At 38.4% G+C, this 20,231-nt stretch overlaps 1 protein-coding gene across 19 annotated transcripts in view; it reads left to right on the top strand.

Annotated features, from left to right (window-relative positions):
• cdk11b (cyclin dependent kinase 11B) overlaps positions 1 to 20,231 on the top strand; it is a 43,512-nt gene that overhangs the window by 3,250 nt on the left and 20,031 nt on the right. For 8 of the 19 annotated variants that reach the window (XM_080215193.1, XM_080215191.1, XM_080215190.1 and 5 more), the window contains 7 exons: positions 1,227 to 1,356; positions 6,240 to 6,361; positions 7,531 to 7,655; positions 9,158 to 9,283; positions 14,500 to 14,650; positions 18,319 to 18,369; positions 18,471 to 18,580. In XM_080215193.1, coding sequence (XP_080071319.1) covers positions 1,246 to 1,356; positions 6,240 to 6,361; positions 7,531 to 7,655; positions 9,158 to 9,283; positions 14,500 to 14,650; positions 18,319 to 18,369; positions 18,471 to 18,580 — 796 coding nt within the window. In that variant the 5' untranslated portion in view covers positions 1,227 to 1,245. Of the gene's footprint in view, positions 1 to 1,226; positions 1,357 to 3,626; positions 3,796 to 3,816; positions 6,076 to 6,232; positions 6,362 to 7,530; positions 7,656 to 9,157; positions 9,284 to 14,499; positions 14,651 to 18,318; positions 18,370 to 18,470; positions 18,581 to 20,231 lie in introns of those variants that run through there. The other 11 variants (XM_080215205.1, XM_080215203.1, XM_080215202.1 and 8 more) reach the window with 6 other exon arrangements.

A 20,231-nucleotide genomic window follows, 5' to 3' on the forward strand; every position in this document is an offset into this window, starting at 1 on the left:
GTTTCTAATATGTATTTGTATGAGGTTTTGCAATCATTTTGCTGTGCTGTTTTATGGCACAACTAGTCTGATACGGGTATGTACAGATCCTTTAAGTGGTAGAACAATGTCAATCTCCACAACAATGGCAGTAGCAGTTACTGCAAAAAGTGGTTCTTATTTATTTCTTATTTGTTTTGCAGAATATCATATCTTGAATGTTTTAGTAGAATAACTTTGCTTGGGAGAACAGTTACCATTTATTGTCACTTTTTTTAGCTGGCAAATTGGAAGTGACAATAAAAGGACTCCACTGTACTGCACTAATAGAATCGCTGTTGGTATTATCTAATTCAAAATCTATGATACATGTCTGTATCAAAGCAATTACACTTTTGAACAATGTGTAGACAACATTATGAGGAATGAGTACTATATTGATGTGAATTCTTTTTTTACATGTACCTGCACAAGCTGTATAGAGCAGTGTTGTCTGTCACTGTGTCTCTAAATAGCTTGGTAATTGTCTAAATTCAAATTCTGTCACTGTTTTGAAATGAGTAAATGTTTAAAATTAGTTTGAGCTGTTATTCGAGTAGGATAAATGATAATTTTTGCAAATAAGTGAAAGCTCATAATCATTCTGGAATATGTTCTGAAATTTATTTTAAATTGTTGAAATCCCGTTTGGCTTTATTGCATTCTTGTTTTGAATATCATGAATCAGAACTCAACGTTGCAGTGACTGGAGTGTTGCTGAGGTGTGCAATATAGTTTGCAAAAAAAAGGTTCTGAACTGAATTTTCTTGAATATCCAACAAAGTAATGAACCCCAACTGTCCTTTAAATCATTCCCAATCCCTGCCCTAAACGTTGAAAATTGTTTATTTAATGAGGGAATAGGTATCTATTTGCAAGCCAGCAACTAACTGAATTGGTGTTGGTAGCAGTTGGTGGAATTTGGTAATTGTTTAGTATATTGGTGTAAGTTTGACCTGAAATTTATTTTTCCAAGAACCTTCTGTAGTATGGATGGGGTGAGACTTTTGGGAAAGAAAGTCTTTCCAAGAACGTGTGTGCAGTTCAGTAGCAAATCCAAGGAAATTAATTGTTTGTGCTGCACCCTAAGAAATGGAAATAGTCTATGTATAACATTTTTTGTTTTGAAGTCCAGCATGAGACGGTTGAGACAAAGAGATTGTGTCTCTTCTAACGTAATGACTAGCATGTAACTGATTCTGTTTTAGCTCAGTGTGGTCTGTTCCAATGGGAGATGAAAAGGATAACTGGAAAGTAAAAACTCTTGAAGAAATTTTGCAGGAAAAGAAGCGACGAAAAGAGCAGGAGGAAAAGGGTGATGTGAAGCGTCCAAAAAACGTAAGTAGTAATGCTGTCAGCATTTTGTATCCTATGTTGGTGTATTTTTATCATGTTGCTCACTTTAAAAACTGTTGTAAAACTGCTTGCAGCATTGAGCTAAACCTAATTCAGTTACTCATTATTCAGCCTAAGAACCCTGTACCCAACTTTGTTCATGTGTGGCCTCGATTCTCAGTCCACCTACAATAGAGTGTTGACAAAGCTGTGTTTAACCTTTTTTTTCCCTCCTGTAAGAAAGGCTACTGGGAAATTATACCATTATTAGATCATGCAAAAGTGTTGGTACAAGTTATATACCTACCTTTATTAGAGTTACCAGTTGTTGTCCTTTGTTTGACATGGTAGCTGCTGAGGTTGACATATTTGGAAGCTTGTGTAAGGATTTGAGTGCAGTGTCTTTTATTCTGTCACTCTGGTATGGCATGCTGAATCGTTCCTGGGACTGGTTCTCAAACAAGAGACTGCCTGCAGTTGGAATTTTTGCCAGAGGTTAGTCAGTAATGCTGAATTGAAGAAGTCAAAAGCTCCAGTGTATAATGATGAAGCTGTATTTCCCTCCAACCTGCAACACTTCTAAATATAAAAGTCTGTAAAATAGTATTAGAGTGGAAAGTTATCGTAATTAAATCTTGTTTGTCAGGGCAAGACTTCACTACATCAGCCAACTGATGGAGCCTTACTTCAGTTGAATGAATTAGAGAATGCAGCAAGTTATGATTGCTTATCAGTGCTATAGAGGTGACCATCAAGCTTGCTAAGACAGTTAGCCAAACTTATTGCATTTCCTGCTGCCTCAGGTCATTTTACATAAAACCATTTGCATTCTTGGTTAAAAAAATGAAATTGTTAACCTTTTTTGTAGTTGACAACCGAGAGGCATGATATTTGGTTAGTGTACAAGAAACTGTGCACCTCCTTAATTGAAGGCATTCATTACTATTGATTCATGACATTTTTGATGCTGCTTCTGGGTTAAACAATAGCAGATGTTCACTGAAGTTGGGTAAAGGCAGGAATGTTCTGAATCAACCAGAATTTATGGCCTTGCTATCTTTTATTATAACATTCAGTATTATCAAATTGATTAAATAATTCTGAAAAGCTTTTAAATTCGGTTTTAAACACTATTTTGCTTCAGTCTGCCTGAATTCCCACCTCTGTGAGAAGAAATAGAAGAAAAATACAGATTGTGTGTCATATACTTATTAATAACAATGGTATTTCCTCTGATGTACAGCATTAGACTAATTGACTAGTGGCAGGCAAGTCAAATCCTATTGTGACAAGTTGTGAAATTGAGAAGTCATTAAATCAAGTAATGTGTGAGCTGGAAAATGCCTCATTGTTTTAAGAACTAACTGGTTCACCAATGCTATTCAAGGAAGGGAACCAGCCATATTTACCTAATCTAGCCTCACTGAAACTCAGGCCCCACACAATATGGCTAGCTGACTGCTTTCAGGGCTACTAGAAATGGACAGCACTAATGTCTTACTAGCAATATCCACAAAGCAAGAACAAATCATTTTCTTATAATTCAAAATATTCAGTTCGCTATTATCCTGGTTAAAAAAAGATCTGTGAGCAGGGTAACAGTAAGTGGTAATCAAGTTAATTCAGTTCAGAAATCTTTTCATAATCTTGCAACATTTTAGTATGTATTGCTGGTTTTAAAATAGTTAGCAAAAGCATCTCTTAAAAGGAAGACCTTGTTGTGAATTTAAAATATTGCTGAATGCTGAAGCTTGAGGCAAACTTCAAAGACATCAGATAGCAAGTAAAGCTTTGCTTTCATTTCATTACATAAAGCACTATTTGAGCATCCTTTCCGAGAAAAGTGTATTCTTTTTGGTTCGTTTATAGCCTTTGTTGTGGAAGTGCCCATTCAGAATTCTGGTTAGTTTTTAAAAAAAAATTCTGGTGATATAGTTAGTTTCTCATCAATTAACAGTAAGAATTAGTATAATTTATAGTCATACTTCATAATTTGAGTATGATTCGTACTGATTTGCTTGGATTCTCAAGTCTATACCATCCTTTTGTGACATTTATTATTTCCAGTGAAAAGGGTTAGATATTGTTCAGTTCAGACCCATTTTACTGGTTTGTCTAATGAAAGGGGAGGTTGGCAAGAGGTAGTAATGAAGTGTATTTGACCTAATCTGTCAATACTTTTGTCAGTTTTTAAATCTCCTAGTGTAATGGTCATGTTTACTTGTCTAGGTGCCATTACGCAGTATTGGGTAACCAGCAAGGATACTTGTTCACAGCCTCTCCCATGTTGTCATGTATGACAGCGCATCCAAGGTTGAGCTGTGGCATCTATGATGTGACCATGTCAATTTTAAAGGTCTGGGCTTTCAATTGCCTGGAAAGCTCAATGTTTTAAAAAGCGTATCTACATCTGGAAAACCACTTGCAGGCAAAAGGAGCAAGATAAGTAAAAGATTTCAAATTACATTTTTACAGGAAAGAATAATTAGCAACATTAGATGTTAATGAAAGTAATAAATTATATCATTACTGAAGTAAGGAATGTGCGCTGAAATCCTAGAAAACATAGCCATGTAGGTTCTCACTATCTCTTCAGAAAGCTTGATTTCCTCATTTGTGTTAACTACCGTCCTTGTCAGAAAATGCTGGAAACATTCAGCTGTTCTGGTAGTATCTGTGGAGGGTCTAATATGTCGCTTCATCAGAACTGAGAGAGATAAAAATGTGACATTCACATATGATATCACATTTCTACCTCTCCCCAGTTCTACTGAAGAGTCCTATTAGACTCAAAAACATTAACTTAGTTCCTCTCTCTGCCGTTGCTGCCAAACCTGATTTTACCAGCATTTTCGGTCTTTATTTTCTATTTCCAGCATCCGCAGCTCTTTGCTTTTATAACTCATTAGTATTCCTTATCATCCTGTACTAAAGCAAAATCCCAGGGTCAAATACTGCTCCCATATCTGGGAGAGTTTTTACTAACTACTTTCTCACCTTTCTGAACATGATATGTCAACAGTGTCTGGTGATAAACTTTTTTTTCAACTATAACCTCTCAACTCAAAGAAACATGAAGAGGCCATTTAGTCTCCTTGAGTCTGTTCTGCCATTCAGTGAGATTATGATTGATCTCTGACCCAACTCCTCTTCGACCCACCTCCTTTAACAACTTGGTTAACAAAAATTTGGCGGTGATTTAAAACTAACACTTGGTCTGACATTAATTGCTATTTGTGGAAGAGAGTTCCAAACTGCTACCACCCTTTGTGTTTAGAAGCTTTCCCTAATTTGACTCCTGAAAGATGTAGGATTAATTTTTAGGCTTTTCCTAAGAGAGGAAATTGTTTTTCTCTACCTAACATGTTTATTTCCTGTAATTTCTTTCAAACCTCAACCAAATCAACCTTTAGTTTAACCAATTTCAGCATAAACAACCCTACTTTGTGTAATCTCTTACTCCCTTGTAATTCTTTTTGTGTTTATCAATGCTATTGTGGTAATTGCTTCTCTGAACTTTCCTTATGCTCCATATGTGTTCTTTCTCCTCACTAGGTTGCCACTCAATTGGTTTATCCACCAACCCAGAGAAGTGTTTGAAATTGCTGCCAGTTACCCTTTTAACCAGCAGTGCAAGAACATTTTATTTTTTTTTTAAAGTGATTGCATGTTGATGCAACTTCATGTACAGTGTCTCAAAATAGGCAACGTCGGGACCGAGCTGTGCCAGATTAGGTTGGGCGGTTCGGGCCATGGGTGGTTTGGGTTGGATGAAGTCAAGGGTCACTCAGAGCACGGGAATAGACCAGTGCGCAAGCAACAAAGGGGATAACTAGTCAGGTGCCACACTGCTCCAATGCGGTGCCTAGCTGATTCAGCCAGGTAAGTTTTTTTTAAAATTTTACTCAATTGTGATTGATGCACAGCACATGCTAAAAATGCCCAGTTTGCTGACCACTCCAGTTCTTGGACTGCCGGATTTGAGACACTGTACTGTAAAAGTTTTAAAGCTGCCCTGATCTTTGGATTTCCATCATCACTGTAAACTGTGAAAGTATTTTTCATCTTACTGAGTGAAAGTACTCCACAGGCACACAGCATCTTTTGTCCCTTGAAGCTAATGTTAGAAATGTGTCAAATAGGGAGAAAAAAAGGAAAAATAATTATAAATATGCAACTATAAGGTAATGGTGAATATTTGTTGTAAGCTGTCAAAAATGTCTTGTTTTCAAAATAGTGTTGGAAAGTGTATGTTGTCTGTACTACAGTGGAGTCCTTTTATTGTCCCTTTCAATTTGCCAGCCCAAAGAAAAACTTTTAAGGAGGTGACAATAAAGGTGTTTTCCCCCAAATAATCTAGTTTACTGTAGGAAATGTTCTGCTTTGCAATACAGTTTCGGGGAAGCAAATTCTTTTTCCAGCAACTGCTACTGTTTTTATGGAAGTTTTATTTACGTTGCCAATTTGGAAGTGGCTGTTTACACTTTGCTGTGATTAAGCTGTAGAATGCCCAAACAGCATCGTCATCAAGGCTGCTAAGAAACCTGTCAAACCTGTGATAATCAGGTGTACTGATTAAGTTGTGTGACTTCTCTATGCCACTGTTTTTCATTTTAGATTCTTTGAGACTTGCCATTCTCAAAATGATCTGTAACTCTTGAAGACATTTAAGGTCCACAAATGTTTAATGAATCAGATATGAGGAGGAAATAGCAATAAAATGTAGGTGCAAATGGAGCAATGATAATGTGGAAACTGATGATGAAAAATGTCAAGAGCAGATTAATTGGAACATGAGAAAAGTGTCATAGACATGATGTGAAAACTAAAATATCAACAATAAGCGAAACAGTCCAGAATTACCATCCTATTTTTATACATCTCAGTTGGATGACAGGGATTCTAAGCGGGACTCACTGGAGGAAGGAGAGCTTCAAGACCACAAGGACAAGATGGAGATAACTATACGCAATTCACCACACAGACGAGAAGGATCTATAGATGATCGGTATGTTTCCTAATAAAAAAAACTGTTTCCTTGTCCTCCCAATAAATTTGTAAATGCCTATTTAATTAAAAAGTCAGGTCAAATAATTTTTTTTGCAGATCAGTGAAAGAAGTCATTGACCTTAATGTGGACCCTTCACCAGTTTGTTGTCCTTCTAATCCTGTTCTTCGAGCTCAATGTTTTCTAGCTATTGCTAAAGTATGATTTTGCATTTATTGCTGTGTTTTAGAACAAATAAAAACCCAAAGGACACCTACTTTGCAACTTTTCTTCTAATGATAACACTTAATCGGTTTAGAAGCTGATCTTGTGTAAAATTTAATTTTAAATTTTATTTAAAATTAGTTTGAGAACCATTTTCTAGATATATGAATTAAACACCTGTGTCTCTTGATGTCATGCTTGGTAATTTCATATATTGCTGCAATGGAGCATTCTTCTCCAATGTCTACTGAAAATAAAAGATTCAAATGTTTTCTGGCATTGATTTTCCCATGTTGCAATACGCAGGGCTTCTGGCTGTGAATTAGGTTGGAAAATATATTTTATAGTTCTATTATCGTTACATTGGCAACAGCTTCATTTTTACATATAGTTTCATGGATGTGAAAAATAGAAAACACTTTCTACTGAGGAAGTACAGTACAAGGATTTGAAGAAATGATTATCTGCATAAATTACTCACATAACCACTGTTAGTGCACTTCAAAAATAAGTAATTTTTGAGAGGCATTGTATAATTACCCATTGATTTTTTTTTCCCCACAAATAACTTGTTACCAGCCAGAGGAGATAGACACTTAGTACCATGTGGGCTATTGTCCTTTTTTGCTTAACAAAATATGGAAATTGCACATTTAAAACTATTTTTGTACTGGTTTCAACAGGGACAATATTGAATAACCGTTCCTAAAATTTTAGCCAGATCGTAAGTGCTGACAACCTGTTTTCTGAATTAAGCTAAGATGGTTAATTTGACTTAGTTAAACGACCTTTTTATTTTTATCCATGTTTATTTTAGTGCTCTGATTCACAATGATTTTGGAAATCAGGATATCCAGCGTCAGCAACAATTATGTTATGAAGGAACTTTCCAGAGAAAGGCTGAGTTGTTTATTTGCCAATCAAATGCAGCAGTTTTAATGTTAATTATTTTTAAAATTATCTAGAGGGGAGGAGGATGATTCTTTGGCAATAAAACCCCCTCAGCAAACCTCTAAGAAAGAAAAATCCCACCACAGAAAGGAGGAACGGAGAAAGGAAAAACGGAGACATCGCAGCAGATCAGCTGAAGGTGAGAGATGGCAGTTTGAATATTCACTGTTTAATGTTTTATTTTAGACAACTTTACACAGTGAAACATAGTGCGATGTGTTGAAAAAATAGTGCTGCAGGATGTTCGCTAAAATAGGATTCTTGATTGAAAGTTATGGGGAAAGTGAACATTTGGGATTTTTACTTGAGTGAAAATGTTGAATAAATACAGTAATCATGTGGAACACACTTCTGTGCAGTTAATATTAAACAAGTTGGACTGAATAAATAAATAATTCACTAAAGATTTTGGTAAGTAAATAAGAGATAGGAAAATGTAATGTTCAGAGTAAAGACATGCAAATATAAAATGTTTAGATTTGAGGGTAAGATTTTGTTTTGCTAAAACAAGGAAGATAGATGAATAGGGGCATCTCAAGTGTGATTTCAATCATAAAGGAGCACAATGTAGCTCAGAGGACATAGTGCATTGCGCAGACAAATCTATCATACTCAGTGAGGAAACAAAGTGGTAAAGTGTAAAGAAGGCAATAAGGATAGAAATTGCTCTTAGGCTAAAATGAGTAATGTTAGACTGTCAGTAGGTGAACAGAGAGACTGGGAGCCGTTCAAGGCATTCAGAAGGAAAATCAATAGAACGCATTTTAAGACTGAGTTGAGGAGGAACTTCCTCACCCAAAGTTATGAATCTGTGGAATTTCCTGCCCAGTGAAGCAGTTGAGGCTACCTCATTGAATGTTTTTAAGGCAAGGACAGATAGATTTTTGAACAGTAAAGGAATTAAAGGTTAGGATGAGTGGGTGGGTAAGTGGAGCTGAGTCCACAAAAAGATCAGCCATGATCTTATTGAATGGCAGAGCAGGCTCGAGGGGCCAGGTGGCCTACTCCTGCTCCTGGTTCTTGGTTCCTATGTTTCGAGAACGAAAGAAAACGGACATCAGAAAAGTGAAAGAGTGCAAAATTTCCTAGTTATATCTAACCTCAGATATAATTGAAATTTGGATATTAGGATGCTTGATGTGTTAAATGAAATATTTAGCGGTTAGCTATAACAATTAATCTGCCGGTAATTGAATCTTTGGTTCTAAAGATCACTATGTGCTTTATTTCTAACTTGCTTTTAAAAATCAGGCCTGGAAGTCAGATGTAAGATTTCAGAGGAGTAGGCTTATCAGAAGAATGCTGGGCAGTAAAACAGCAGATAAATGTGTTGCTTTATGAACACTGCTGAAATTCACTCCTGTGAAGGAAGCAAAAAAATACAAGGCTGCAGTGGCTGAACTGAGGTCATTGATAATGCAAATCTGGTGATGAATTAAGCTATTTGAGGATGACTGAAAGGACTGTTAGGATAGTAGAGAATCATAGATGGATTATAGGGGGAATCTACAGAATTTTTTTTTCATTGTGTTTGAAGTGGGAGAGTGTTTAAAAACTAGGAAGGATGTTTAAGGGATATTTAGATAGAAATGTTGAGGGATTATTAAATGGCAGAAGTGTTAAATGAATTCTTTACAACAGTCTTCAGAAATGAATCATGGGAAACGAAGACTGTTACGAAGAAACTCAAAGAATTTAATGTCTACAGGGCACTTAAGGCAGATGAGATGAACTTTAAAATCTTCAAGGAAATGAGCCAAGAAATGGGTAAGGCTCTCATTGATATATTTAGGAGGTCTGTAAATACAGAGGATGTACATAAGGATTGTGAATGTTATCCTAATGTGTGTATTTTTAAGGAATGAGACTAGGAAACTTAAACCTGTCAGTCTACTGACTGTACTCGGGAATGCTGCAACATTTTACAGGATACTGCAGAGACCATAAGGATTAATCAGCATGGCTTTAAATGTTATGGCTCATGTCTCACTACTGGAATAAATAAGAATAATGAAGTATAATCGACTTACGAAGTCGTGTGGCCATACAATATTTTAATTGCAACCTAATCAATCTTTTATGTCAGCTTAATATTACTCCTTTGCTTTTATACTCACTATCCCTATTAAAGTATTCTCTTTTAGTGGCTTTAACAACTTGTCTTCCTGCTGTTAAAAATTTATGTATCTGAAATCCTAATGTTATAAAATATTATCATTTAGCATGTGTGTGTATCTATCATCAAATCTCTCACTCCTCTGTGTTTAAATTTTATACAACTATTTGCATGTCCACTGATCACTCTGCTCTCCCAAAATTGCTTGCTCTTCATCATTTAATCACATCCCGTATTTTTGTGTCCTTTGCAAAGTTTCATGTTGTGCCATTTCTATATCTTTGTTAATCTTTATTAATACAGATGTTAAAGCCTTGATCTTTATTGATACAGAATATCTGGCCCCAGTGAGGAAGCACAGTAAAAAGTCTGACAACACCAGGTTTTAGTCCAACCGATTTATTTGATAATACTCGCAAGCTTTCGAGGTTTCCCTCTTCGTCAGGTGAATGGACAGTTCTGGCCTCAGACAGAGCATATAAAGCACAGACAGTTTAGAGATAATCTCTAAACTGTCTGTGCTTTATATGCTCTGTCTGAGGCCAGAACTGTCCATTCACCTGACGAAGAGGGAAACCTCGAAAGCTTGCGAGTATTATCAAATAAATCGGTTGGACTAAAACCTGGTGTTGTCAGACTTTTTACTGTTTACGCCAGTCCAACGCCGGCATACCCACATCATGACCCAGTGAGGAACACATTGTTTACAATCCTGTCAATTTGCACCTTATGTTTCATGCTGCCATATTTGTTCTAATACTGTATGGCTTAATTTTATCAGTAAGCCTCTAAAACAACATCTCTTGAAAATTAATCTGCACAACATTCATACGAACATGCATACAAATTAGAAATACGCCACTTGACATGCCAGACCTGCTCTGCCATTCAGTTAGATCAAGGCTGATCTGATTGCGACCTCTATTCCATATTTCCCCATCTTCAATGTTAGGCAAGAGCCTGTCTACCTCTGCCTTAATATTAAATGACCCTGTCTCCATCAGGGTCTGTGACAGAGTTCCAAAGAGTCATGGCCCTCAGAGGAAAAAAAATTCTCATTTTTGTCTTAAATAAGTGATCCTTATTTTTAAGTTGTGTCCCCTAGTGCTAGCCTCTCCCAGAGGGGGAACATCCTCTCAACATCCATCCCGTCAAGCCCCCACAGGATAGGATCACCGCTCGAATCTTCTAATTCAACAGATACAGACCCAGTCTATCCAAGGTTTCTTTGTAAGATAACCTCCCCCATCCCAGGTATCAGTCACATTTCTCTGAACTGCTAACACATGAAACCAAAGCTGTACACACAAATCTAGATGTGATCTAACCAACTGTCACAAAAATATCCTTCCTTTTATATTCTATTTCCTTTGCAATAAGTGCCATCATTCCATTTTGCTTTCTAATCACTTGCTGTTACCTGCTCACAAAATTTACCTGATTCACGGACCAGATCCTTCTGTAGCTCAGTTCTGCAGTCTCTCATTTAAATTATATCCTGTTTGTTAGCAGGGTTCCCTGGACACCCAGGTATCGCCAAAACTTCAGTCAATACAAAGACTCACGAAAGCCAGCATCCCAGTTTCAAGACATATCTTTTAGTTGACCAGCGAGTCGCAGGCAGAGGTTATCGAAGAGTTCTAGAGCAGCCTGACATCTCTGACACATATAGTTTAGGATGGATCAATTATACATTCTTCTTATCAAATTTTCCCACCTTTTCATTAGTTTTGAATCAATCAACTTCAATATACTTAAATTATTAGTAACATCTGACACATACTTTAATAAATTGCATTTTACCCTCTGACATGCTGGGATTTGATTGGCCCACAGAACCTGGATGCCTCCTCCCCCTATTGCTGACTCAACTTCCTCTATTGCTTAGCAACCACAGATGCTGAGGTCAAAGTTAATGGTCCTACCTTTTTCCTCCATGTCTCGATCTCAGATTAATGCACATTCTCACACCTGAGAAGGCATTGTTTTCTCTGGATAGCGAATAACTCTAGAAATCTGTCCTGACTATCCTTAATTAACTTATGTATTTCAAACTGGATTTATCCTGAATTGTGGCCTCTAGATACATATAACCGATTTTAGGCTAGTTAAGGTGGTTGGTTTATGTTTAATGTCTTTATTCCTTTCTTGCTATTTAAACCTTAACATTACATTGGCAGTCCCCCATGTTGCTGGCGCGACTTCAGTATCGAACAATGTCTGAAGTATTGTCAGTGCCTCTGCTACTTCCTCTTTGGTTTTTCAACATTTTGGTGCTTTTTCCAATTTCCAACAATTATTTTATTTTTGCATCCTAATCTATAGTTTTCCAATCTAATTGTTTCACCCTACAGTAAAACCCTCATTTAGCACCCACCATCCCTTAATCTTCCAAAGGATTTTCCTAATTAGACCTACCCTTTCTGTAGCAAACCTTCAGTAAAAGGAATAAATGCTAATTCATTGAGATGATCTGAATTTTAAGGATAAGCATGAACTCACTTAAGCCAATATTGCATGGGACAGTTTCTCATGGACAGAAGTCTAACTCAGTAGATGGTGTATGAATGTTACTTTTGCATGGGGGAATTATGTTTGATAAGGTAAATAGTTTTCATTTCTTGCGTATTTAATCATGGATCGCTTGTGTTGCTGATGTGACTGAAAATGTTTAGTTGCTAATCTGGTCTATGCCATTAATAATCAATACATAAAAAGTAGGAGCTGCACGAATTAGACTTGTATTTCCTTGCGTGCAGGAGATTAAGATGTAATCTAATTCAAGTCCTCGTGTCAAGGCCTTTCTGGAGATGAACCAGGATGCAGGAAGGCATTGAGAGAACTCCAATATGTTGATGTTACCAGGGGTATTCCCAGCAATTTAGCTGCCTGTTGACTGAGGTGGGCAGCCAATGAAGGCAATTAATCAGCCTATTAACAACCATTTTACTAACATCAAAATGATCCCATTGGATAGGGAGACTACCAGACACATCAAGCTGGCCTCATAGAACACTACAGCACAAACAGGCCCTTCGGCCCACAAGTTGTGTCGATCATATCCCTACCTATCAGGCCTGTCTATAACCCTCAATCCCATTAAATCCCATGTACTCATCAAGAAGTCTCTTAAAAGACCCCAACGAGTTCACCTCCACCACCACCGACAGCAGCTGATTCCACTCACTCATCACCCTCTGAGTGAAAAACTTACCCCTGAAATCTCCTCTGTACCTACTCCCCAGCACCTTAAACCTGTGTCCTCTCATAGCGACCATTTCAGCCCTGGGAAATAGCCTGTGAGAATCCACCCCATCTGTACCTCTCAACATCTTATAAACCTCTATCAGGTCGCCTCTCAACCTTCGTCTCTCCAGGGAGAAAAGACCTAGCTATCATGGAGGGAGGGGGCAGGGTGCCATTCTTTCTGGAGGTTCTATGTCCCTCAGCACCCCCACCCCTAGTGGTCCATCCTCCCATTTTATTTTCAGCCTCAGCAGCAGCTGCCTGCTTCTTTTGGAGGTGCTGCAGATTTGCTGGGCCTTCACTTGGGCCAATAGCTCAAAAGGCAAGCTACTGTAATTTTTAAAATTCATTCAAAGGATGTGGCACTGCCTACATTCAAATCCTACCAAGACCAGAATTTGAATTCAACAAAAAAATCTGGGAAAAAAGTCTAATGATCACCGTGAAACCATTGTTGATTGTTGTAAAAACTCATCAGGTTCACTAATGTCCTTTAGGGAAGGAAATCTGCCTCCTTTGCTTGACCTACATGTGACTCCAAACCCAGAACAATTTGGCTGACTCTTAAATACTCTTTGAAATGTCTCAAGTTGTATCAAACCACTAAGAATTCTCAAAGAACTGACCACCCAATATTGACCTTGGCACCTGAACTGACAGCAGCAAATTCAGCCCTGTTGACCTTACTAACATTCTCCTTGAAACCATCTGGGCCCAAAATTGGAGAGCTGTCCCACGGGCTGGTCAAGCAACAATCTTACATCATCATGCTCACAGAATCCTACCTTACAGACAACCATCTCCTTCATTTGGTATGCCCTGTCCCGAAGACAGACCTAGCACAGGTGATGGCCCAGCGGTATACACAGGAGGGAGATGACCGAGCAATCCTTAACGTAGGCTCTAGACATTATGAAGTCTGATTAAAGGATTTGACAGTCTCCCCCTATCTATTGGTAGGGAGGAAGATCAGAAATAAAGGGAATAACATTCAAATTAGAACTAGGTTTCTGAGGTGTGATGTCAGCAAGCATTTCTTCACACAAACTAATGGAAATTTGACACTGTTCCCAAAAACCATTGAAGCCGGTGACCTCAGCCAGGGCATTAGCTGGAGCATTCAATCAACAGTCTCAAAACTGAGGTTAGTATATTTCTGTTAGGCGAGCAAGGCTATTATGGAACCTAGGTTGGTATGTAGAGTATGACGCATATCAACCATGAACTAATAGAATGGCCTTTTCCTGTTCCTATGCAAAGCTAAGGTGAACCAGAGGACGTTTGTTATTACTTGAAAATTTCAGACTTTGGGTCTGATTAGCTTTCTTTTTTCAAAGCTTGTTTTGCGTCTGTCACAAGGTTACTAAATGGAATATCGTATTGCATGAAGCAATGTGGGTGAGTCTGAGTGTGTAAAAAAAGCATTTAAATCTCCTGGGAATCTTGGTGAGTACTGACGTCCTACAAATCTATGACACTGCTACACAATATGTCTTCTGATGCAGAAAATTGAGTAATTCTCAATGATTCCGTTTCAGTGGCTTTTAATTTACAGCTGATCACTAGTATAATGTTTAATTAATGTGCAAGAGCGGTATGACATGCAAATGTTTGTAAACAGGAAAACACATCAGAGGGAAGGAGAAAGACAAGGAAAAGGAGAGGGAACATGAGCGACGGAAACGACAGCGAGAGGAGCAAGATAAGGCACGTAGAGAACGAGAAAGGCAGAAACGGAGAGAACTTGCCAGAGAACATTCCAGAAGAGAAAGGTGAAGGAACAGAATTTTCCCTTTGGCTAACAGGCTGTGAAATAGCTTTAAGCATATCTAATGATTTAAAGAAAAATATAAGTACCATTCACACAAGTATGGCAATATTAGCTTTGTTTTTGTCAAGCGTTAGTTCAGAATTCAAGAGCTTACTCTCTTTTCCATTTTTTATTAAGTTTCTAGGCTCTCTGCAGGTGTCTCTTCTATTTAATTCTAAACATATCTAATGATACCAAAAAAAATCTGATACATATATGATATTTTTGTGAGCCTTTGCTTCCTGTGGAACTGGAATGACAATTTATGCACACACTATCTGCTAATATAGCGTTACCAAACTTTTAGACAAAACTTTGCTACTACGAAACCACTTGAATTGATACCAGTCTGCTTGAAATGAGAGAGCTAGGCTATAAATCTTTTGAACAACAAAGTTTAAGCAGCATGTGACCAGTACAGCAAATTTTAATGTGACTGTATATCTTTGTACATCTCTGATATGCTGATTACTTAAAGGGGTGAGGTTCAGAGCATAAAATCCATATGTGGATTTAATACACATGTGACTTCCATATAGACTTCAGTGCAGCAGTATTTAATAATTTTAACAAGGCTGAAAATGATTCTTTCTATCGAGTATGAATACAAATCTCGTCTGTGTCTTTCACAATTGGATAATGCTAGTGCACATGCGCTGGAATTAAAACCTAATTATGCTGGTGGCCCACAGCGATATTTCTGGTGCAGCTTAAAATTCATCAGCTGAGCTCCATCCAGCGGTTCAGCGAAACTATTCTAATGTATGGATATTTTCAGGCCAAAGCAATCATTAAAGAAGGGGGTAGATAAAAACAAAGGACTGTGGATGCAGGAATCTGAAACAGAAACAGAAAATGCTGGAAAATCTCAGCAAGTCTGACAGCATCTGTGGAGGAAGAATAGAGGGAATGTCTCAAGTCTAGGTGAACTGCTTTGATGAAGGGTCATCTTGACTCGAGACGTTGGCTCTATTCTCTCCCCATGTAAATAAGGGGGTAGATAAGATATTGTTTATTTACGATACTGTTTTATCTAATCTGTTGCCTTATTGCTGATAATACAGCAATACAGTATTGAATTATTGTGAATGCAACTTTTTTTAACCAGGGAATACAATGAGGGAAAATAAAAAAACAAATCTCCATTTTTATCGCACTCAAAAATCTACTGATATAGCAATCCAAATTAAGTTTTATTTTCTCAAGCAACCATCCAGGAATGTAGCATGTAGGATTATGATTTTTTTTCCCCACCAGTGAGCAAAGGTTCACCCCACAAACTGGGATTCCACACCAAGCTGTGAAATATCTATTTTATAATACACACTGGATACCTATCCTGGAACACATTACATTTAGTGCTGCTGACATCCCTTGTATTGATGACTACAAAATTAATGATCAAAAAATAAATATTTTAAGTGAGTTGCAATGCCATCAAGATTGATGTTTTTGTCGGTGTCTTTTCAAAATTGCTCAGTTTGTTGCTTGGGTATCAGTTTTTTCAATTCCTGATAGTTGGAGAACACAGCTGCTTCTGCTGTTGAGACATGTTTTATCCGATCCTAATTCCACCAATTGCTGAATTTTTCCACCTCCCTTCTTCCAGGCCATTACCTCGTATATAATTAAATGGCCAATGACCTTTTAGCCACCAATTTATAATAGGTGCTTCCCATCCCAGTTAACTCTCCATCTCCACTTAGTTTATTGCCTTCTGCATCAGTTTAACTGGGGTTATAATATTAGTGAAGCAGAGGACTAAATCTGCATCCCACCATTCTGACACTGGCGCCTCATGGTGCATTACTGTACGAACAATGCCATCAGTGAGCAGTGTACAGCATCATGTTAAAATGTAGACATTTTTACGAATTTAAGTTTACTCAAAATTGAGTATAGGGGTAACATATTAGCATTGAGTGACTAACAGGAAGCAGAGTAGAGATAAATGTATCATTTTTGGGTTTGCAAGCTGTAACTTGCAATAGTGGAGTGCCAGAGGGATCAGTGCTGAGGCCTCAACGATTTACAATCTGTATCAGTGTGGTGGATGAAGTGACCAAATAAATGGTAACTAAATTTTCTGATGGCATAAGAGGTAAGAAAGTAAGGACAGTAAAGAGTCTACAAAGAGATATTGATCAGTTAAATGAGTGAGCAAAATATTTGGCACATGGAGTATAATGTGGGAAAATGTGCACTTTGACAAAAAAAAGAGAAGGTGGAGGTAAGCTGTCTTCTTGAATCGTTGAGCCCATGTGCTGTGGGTGGTTGACCCACAATGCCTTTAGGGAGAGAACTCTGGGATTATGATACAAGAGTGTCTAATTGTCAAATATATATTTTATAAATAAATGAGTAATTTGGCTGCACGCTCATCATCTGACTTAGGTAAAATTCAACTTCGCAAACACAAAGTGGGCAGTGGTGAATCAATGACATGTTCTATAGTCTTTTTCTTTTCCATTAATATCAGTGTGCCGCTTGCCCACCTGCTGTTTCACTCACCTGCAATTGGATTCTGGTTTCTCCAAAATCTCAAATTTAAAATTCTTAATGTTCAATGTCATTGTCCCTATGGTATCATCCTGCACACCTCTATAAACCTACTGCCCTCTAAGATTTCTGTTCTTCCCACTCCAGATGTGTGAAATTCAAGAGAAAAGCAACCTTCGTAACAGTCTCTTGAAAGACAAAAAAATTTACCCAATTAGCAACAAAGGACAGATATCATACAATGACAGTGCATGGAGTACAAGGGGTAAAGAAGTTTTGCAATAGTTGTACAAAGATCTGGATTACCATGTAGTTTTGGTCTCCATGCTTAAGTAAAGGAGATGGTACGGAAATGGTTCCCCAAATTAATCCCTGGATGAGATGGGAGGAGGAGAAAGGTGGAGTGGGGGTTGCTGAATGAGTTGGACTTATATTGTCTGTAGTTTAGGAAAAGGAGATGTGATCTCATTCTGCAAGGCTTAATAGGGTGGGTGCTGAGATTGTTTCCACTGGTCTGGGAATCTAAAACATAGGCACTATCACAGGATAAGAGACCAGTCATTTAGGATGGAGAGGAGGAGATATTGTTTAAAAGTCTTAAGGAATTCTCTACCCTAGCAGATTGTGGAAGCTCCCTTGTTGAGGCTGAGGTGGACAAATTTTTGATTTCTTAGGGAATTAAGGGATATGGGGAGTGAGCGGGAAAGTGGAGTTGAAACCCAAGACCAGCCATGATCATCTTGAATGGTGGAACAGGCTCAATGAGCCCTGTGGCCTATTCCTGCTCCTATTGTGTTCTTGTGTGACCTCATGAGGAAGCTTGATTATTACTAAAGGACTATCTGGTTCTGAGCACAGGAATCCCATTGGGATTCCCTGAAAAATCATGGCAGTATTCGCAAAGCAGGCATAGCCCCATCATTAAAAATAGAGGGGAAGCAAACTGTATATCTTGTGACATACCAGATTTTGGTGCTTTCCAATAAAAATAGTGTGAAAGTAAGCTTCTAGAACATAGCTCATAGCATTGGTTTTCTAAAACTAAAGTGTGTCAAACCAACCAAATGAAAAAAAAGTTACCTGGATTGTACAGTGGGGTTATTCAAGTGGGTTTTGTTTTTGTTTTGATAGGCACATGAAACCTTTTATAGATACAAGCAATGTGGGGCAGGGCAGTCCTTGGTGAGTGACGTGAGCTGTTGTATGTGAAATGTGAAAACACCAGTTGACTTTTCTTTTTGAATGCTTTTTATAAACTTACAACCTTGCGGTGAATCTTCCAGGGACCGCCTTGAACAACTCGAGCGTCAGAGAGAACGGGAGAGGAGAATGAGGGAGAGAGAGCAAATGCAAGAGCGAGAAAGGCGCAAAGAACGCGATATCAGGAGGGAAGGTATTTATGCTGCTTAAAGCAGCCGAACCTACTCTCAACCTACTTAGAAGTTCGGTTAGTTTTTAGAAACGGGTTATTTTATTCCAAAAATGATCATTCTGTTCAAATGTCACTACCTAAATGATATATATCAGATAAAAGCAATTTACTGTGGATGCTGGAACTATATTCATCAGGCTTGTCCAATCTGTGACCAGTAGACCCATGATTAAAATGCCAGTAAGTCAATTTGAAGGTTCTGCAAGTTTCTATTCCCCCAATCATACGCCACTGCTCTCGCATCCTTACTGTTGATAGGCTCACTGGTTATCCTATCGGCAGCAAAGATGGGACTGAACCAGTCTTTGATTGGAGGAGCAGCGTCCTTCAGTTTGAGGCTGAGCAAATGACATGCGAGAGCAGTGAATCTGTTGGGGAGGAGGCAGGGAGGTTTTAAGGGAGCGAAGTCGGGGGTTGGTGCGGGGAGCGACTGTCCAGCCGGAGTGGGATAAAAGAGGGAATGGAGTGGCGAAGTGAAGAGAGAGGAGAGGGGCTGCGGGGAGGTGGGGGGGAGGTATCTGTGGGTGGTGGGTGGTTGCTGTGGAGTGGAGCACAAGGCTGGCTGCTGGTGGAGTGAGGGGCACGAGGTTTGCTGTTTGTAGGCAATGGAGAGTGACTGCAAGTAGGGTGAGAGAGTGTCTGGCTCACTCCCAGTCTCGGGGTTCACCCTCTTCCCCCATGCATCAACACGTTCGCACCAACTCGCACATTAGGTGAGGGTGAGTGAGTAAGCACCCTGAGCTTGATAGTGAGTTGGGCAATCATGATTTGATCCTCTTGCACTCAAACGGTTATCTTTATTAATTTTTAAAAAATCAGTTTATTGCTCTGACCTTATTTAATTTTTGCTCAATAAGCTGTTCCTTTTCCTCATGTCTCAACATTTTATTGAAATTCATATTTCAATGTTGTGTGAAACTTTACCTTTCCAAAATTTTCTCTTGGGCCCCTTGAGTGAGAAAAAAATTTTAATGTGGCTCCTTGAAGGAAAAGGTTGGACAAGTCAGATGTATGTAATGATCTAGGTATTTAAAAAAAAAAGCACAGAATACTTGTACTCCATATTGTTCAGCCTCCACATTCCTGTTGCCTCACAATTACACTCTACTTGTGGTTCCAAAACATCAGCTGTGCCAATCCTGGTTCATTCCCTCATTTATGCCCCTCTGACTTTCAGGCTGGATTACTCCATTCAGCACCTGGATTGTTACATTAGGCTGCTGTATGTAAAAGTTTGAATTAGAATGAATATTTCCCAATTTGAGACTGGGATGCAGGCACCACTGCACATCCAGCATTTGTTGCCCATCCCTAATTGCCCTTGAATTGAGTGGCTTGTTAGGCCATTTCAGAAGATAGTTAGGAGTCGATCACATTGGTGTGAATCTGGAGTTGCATTTAGGCCTGAGCAGGTAAAGACGGCAGATTTCCTTCCCTAAAGGATATTAGTGAATCACACTAATAATCACTGATGGTCATCATTATGAGACTAAATCAACTCAAGAACGGTTCCCTTCTACCATAAGACTTTTGAATGGACCTACCTTTTTTAAGTTGATCTTTCTCTACACCCTAACTGTAACTGCATCACTATATTATGCATCTCTTTTCC

Source organism: Carcharhinus amblyrhynchos, chromosome 30 (genome assembly GCF_965287045.1).
Source record: "Carcharhinus amblyrhynchos chromosome 30, sCarAmb.v2.hapA, whole genome shotgun sequence".
Lineage (NCBI taxonomy): Eukaryota > Metazoa > Chordata > Chondrichthyes > Carcharhiniformes > Carcharhinidae > Carcharhinus > Carcharhinus amblyrhynchos.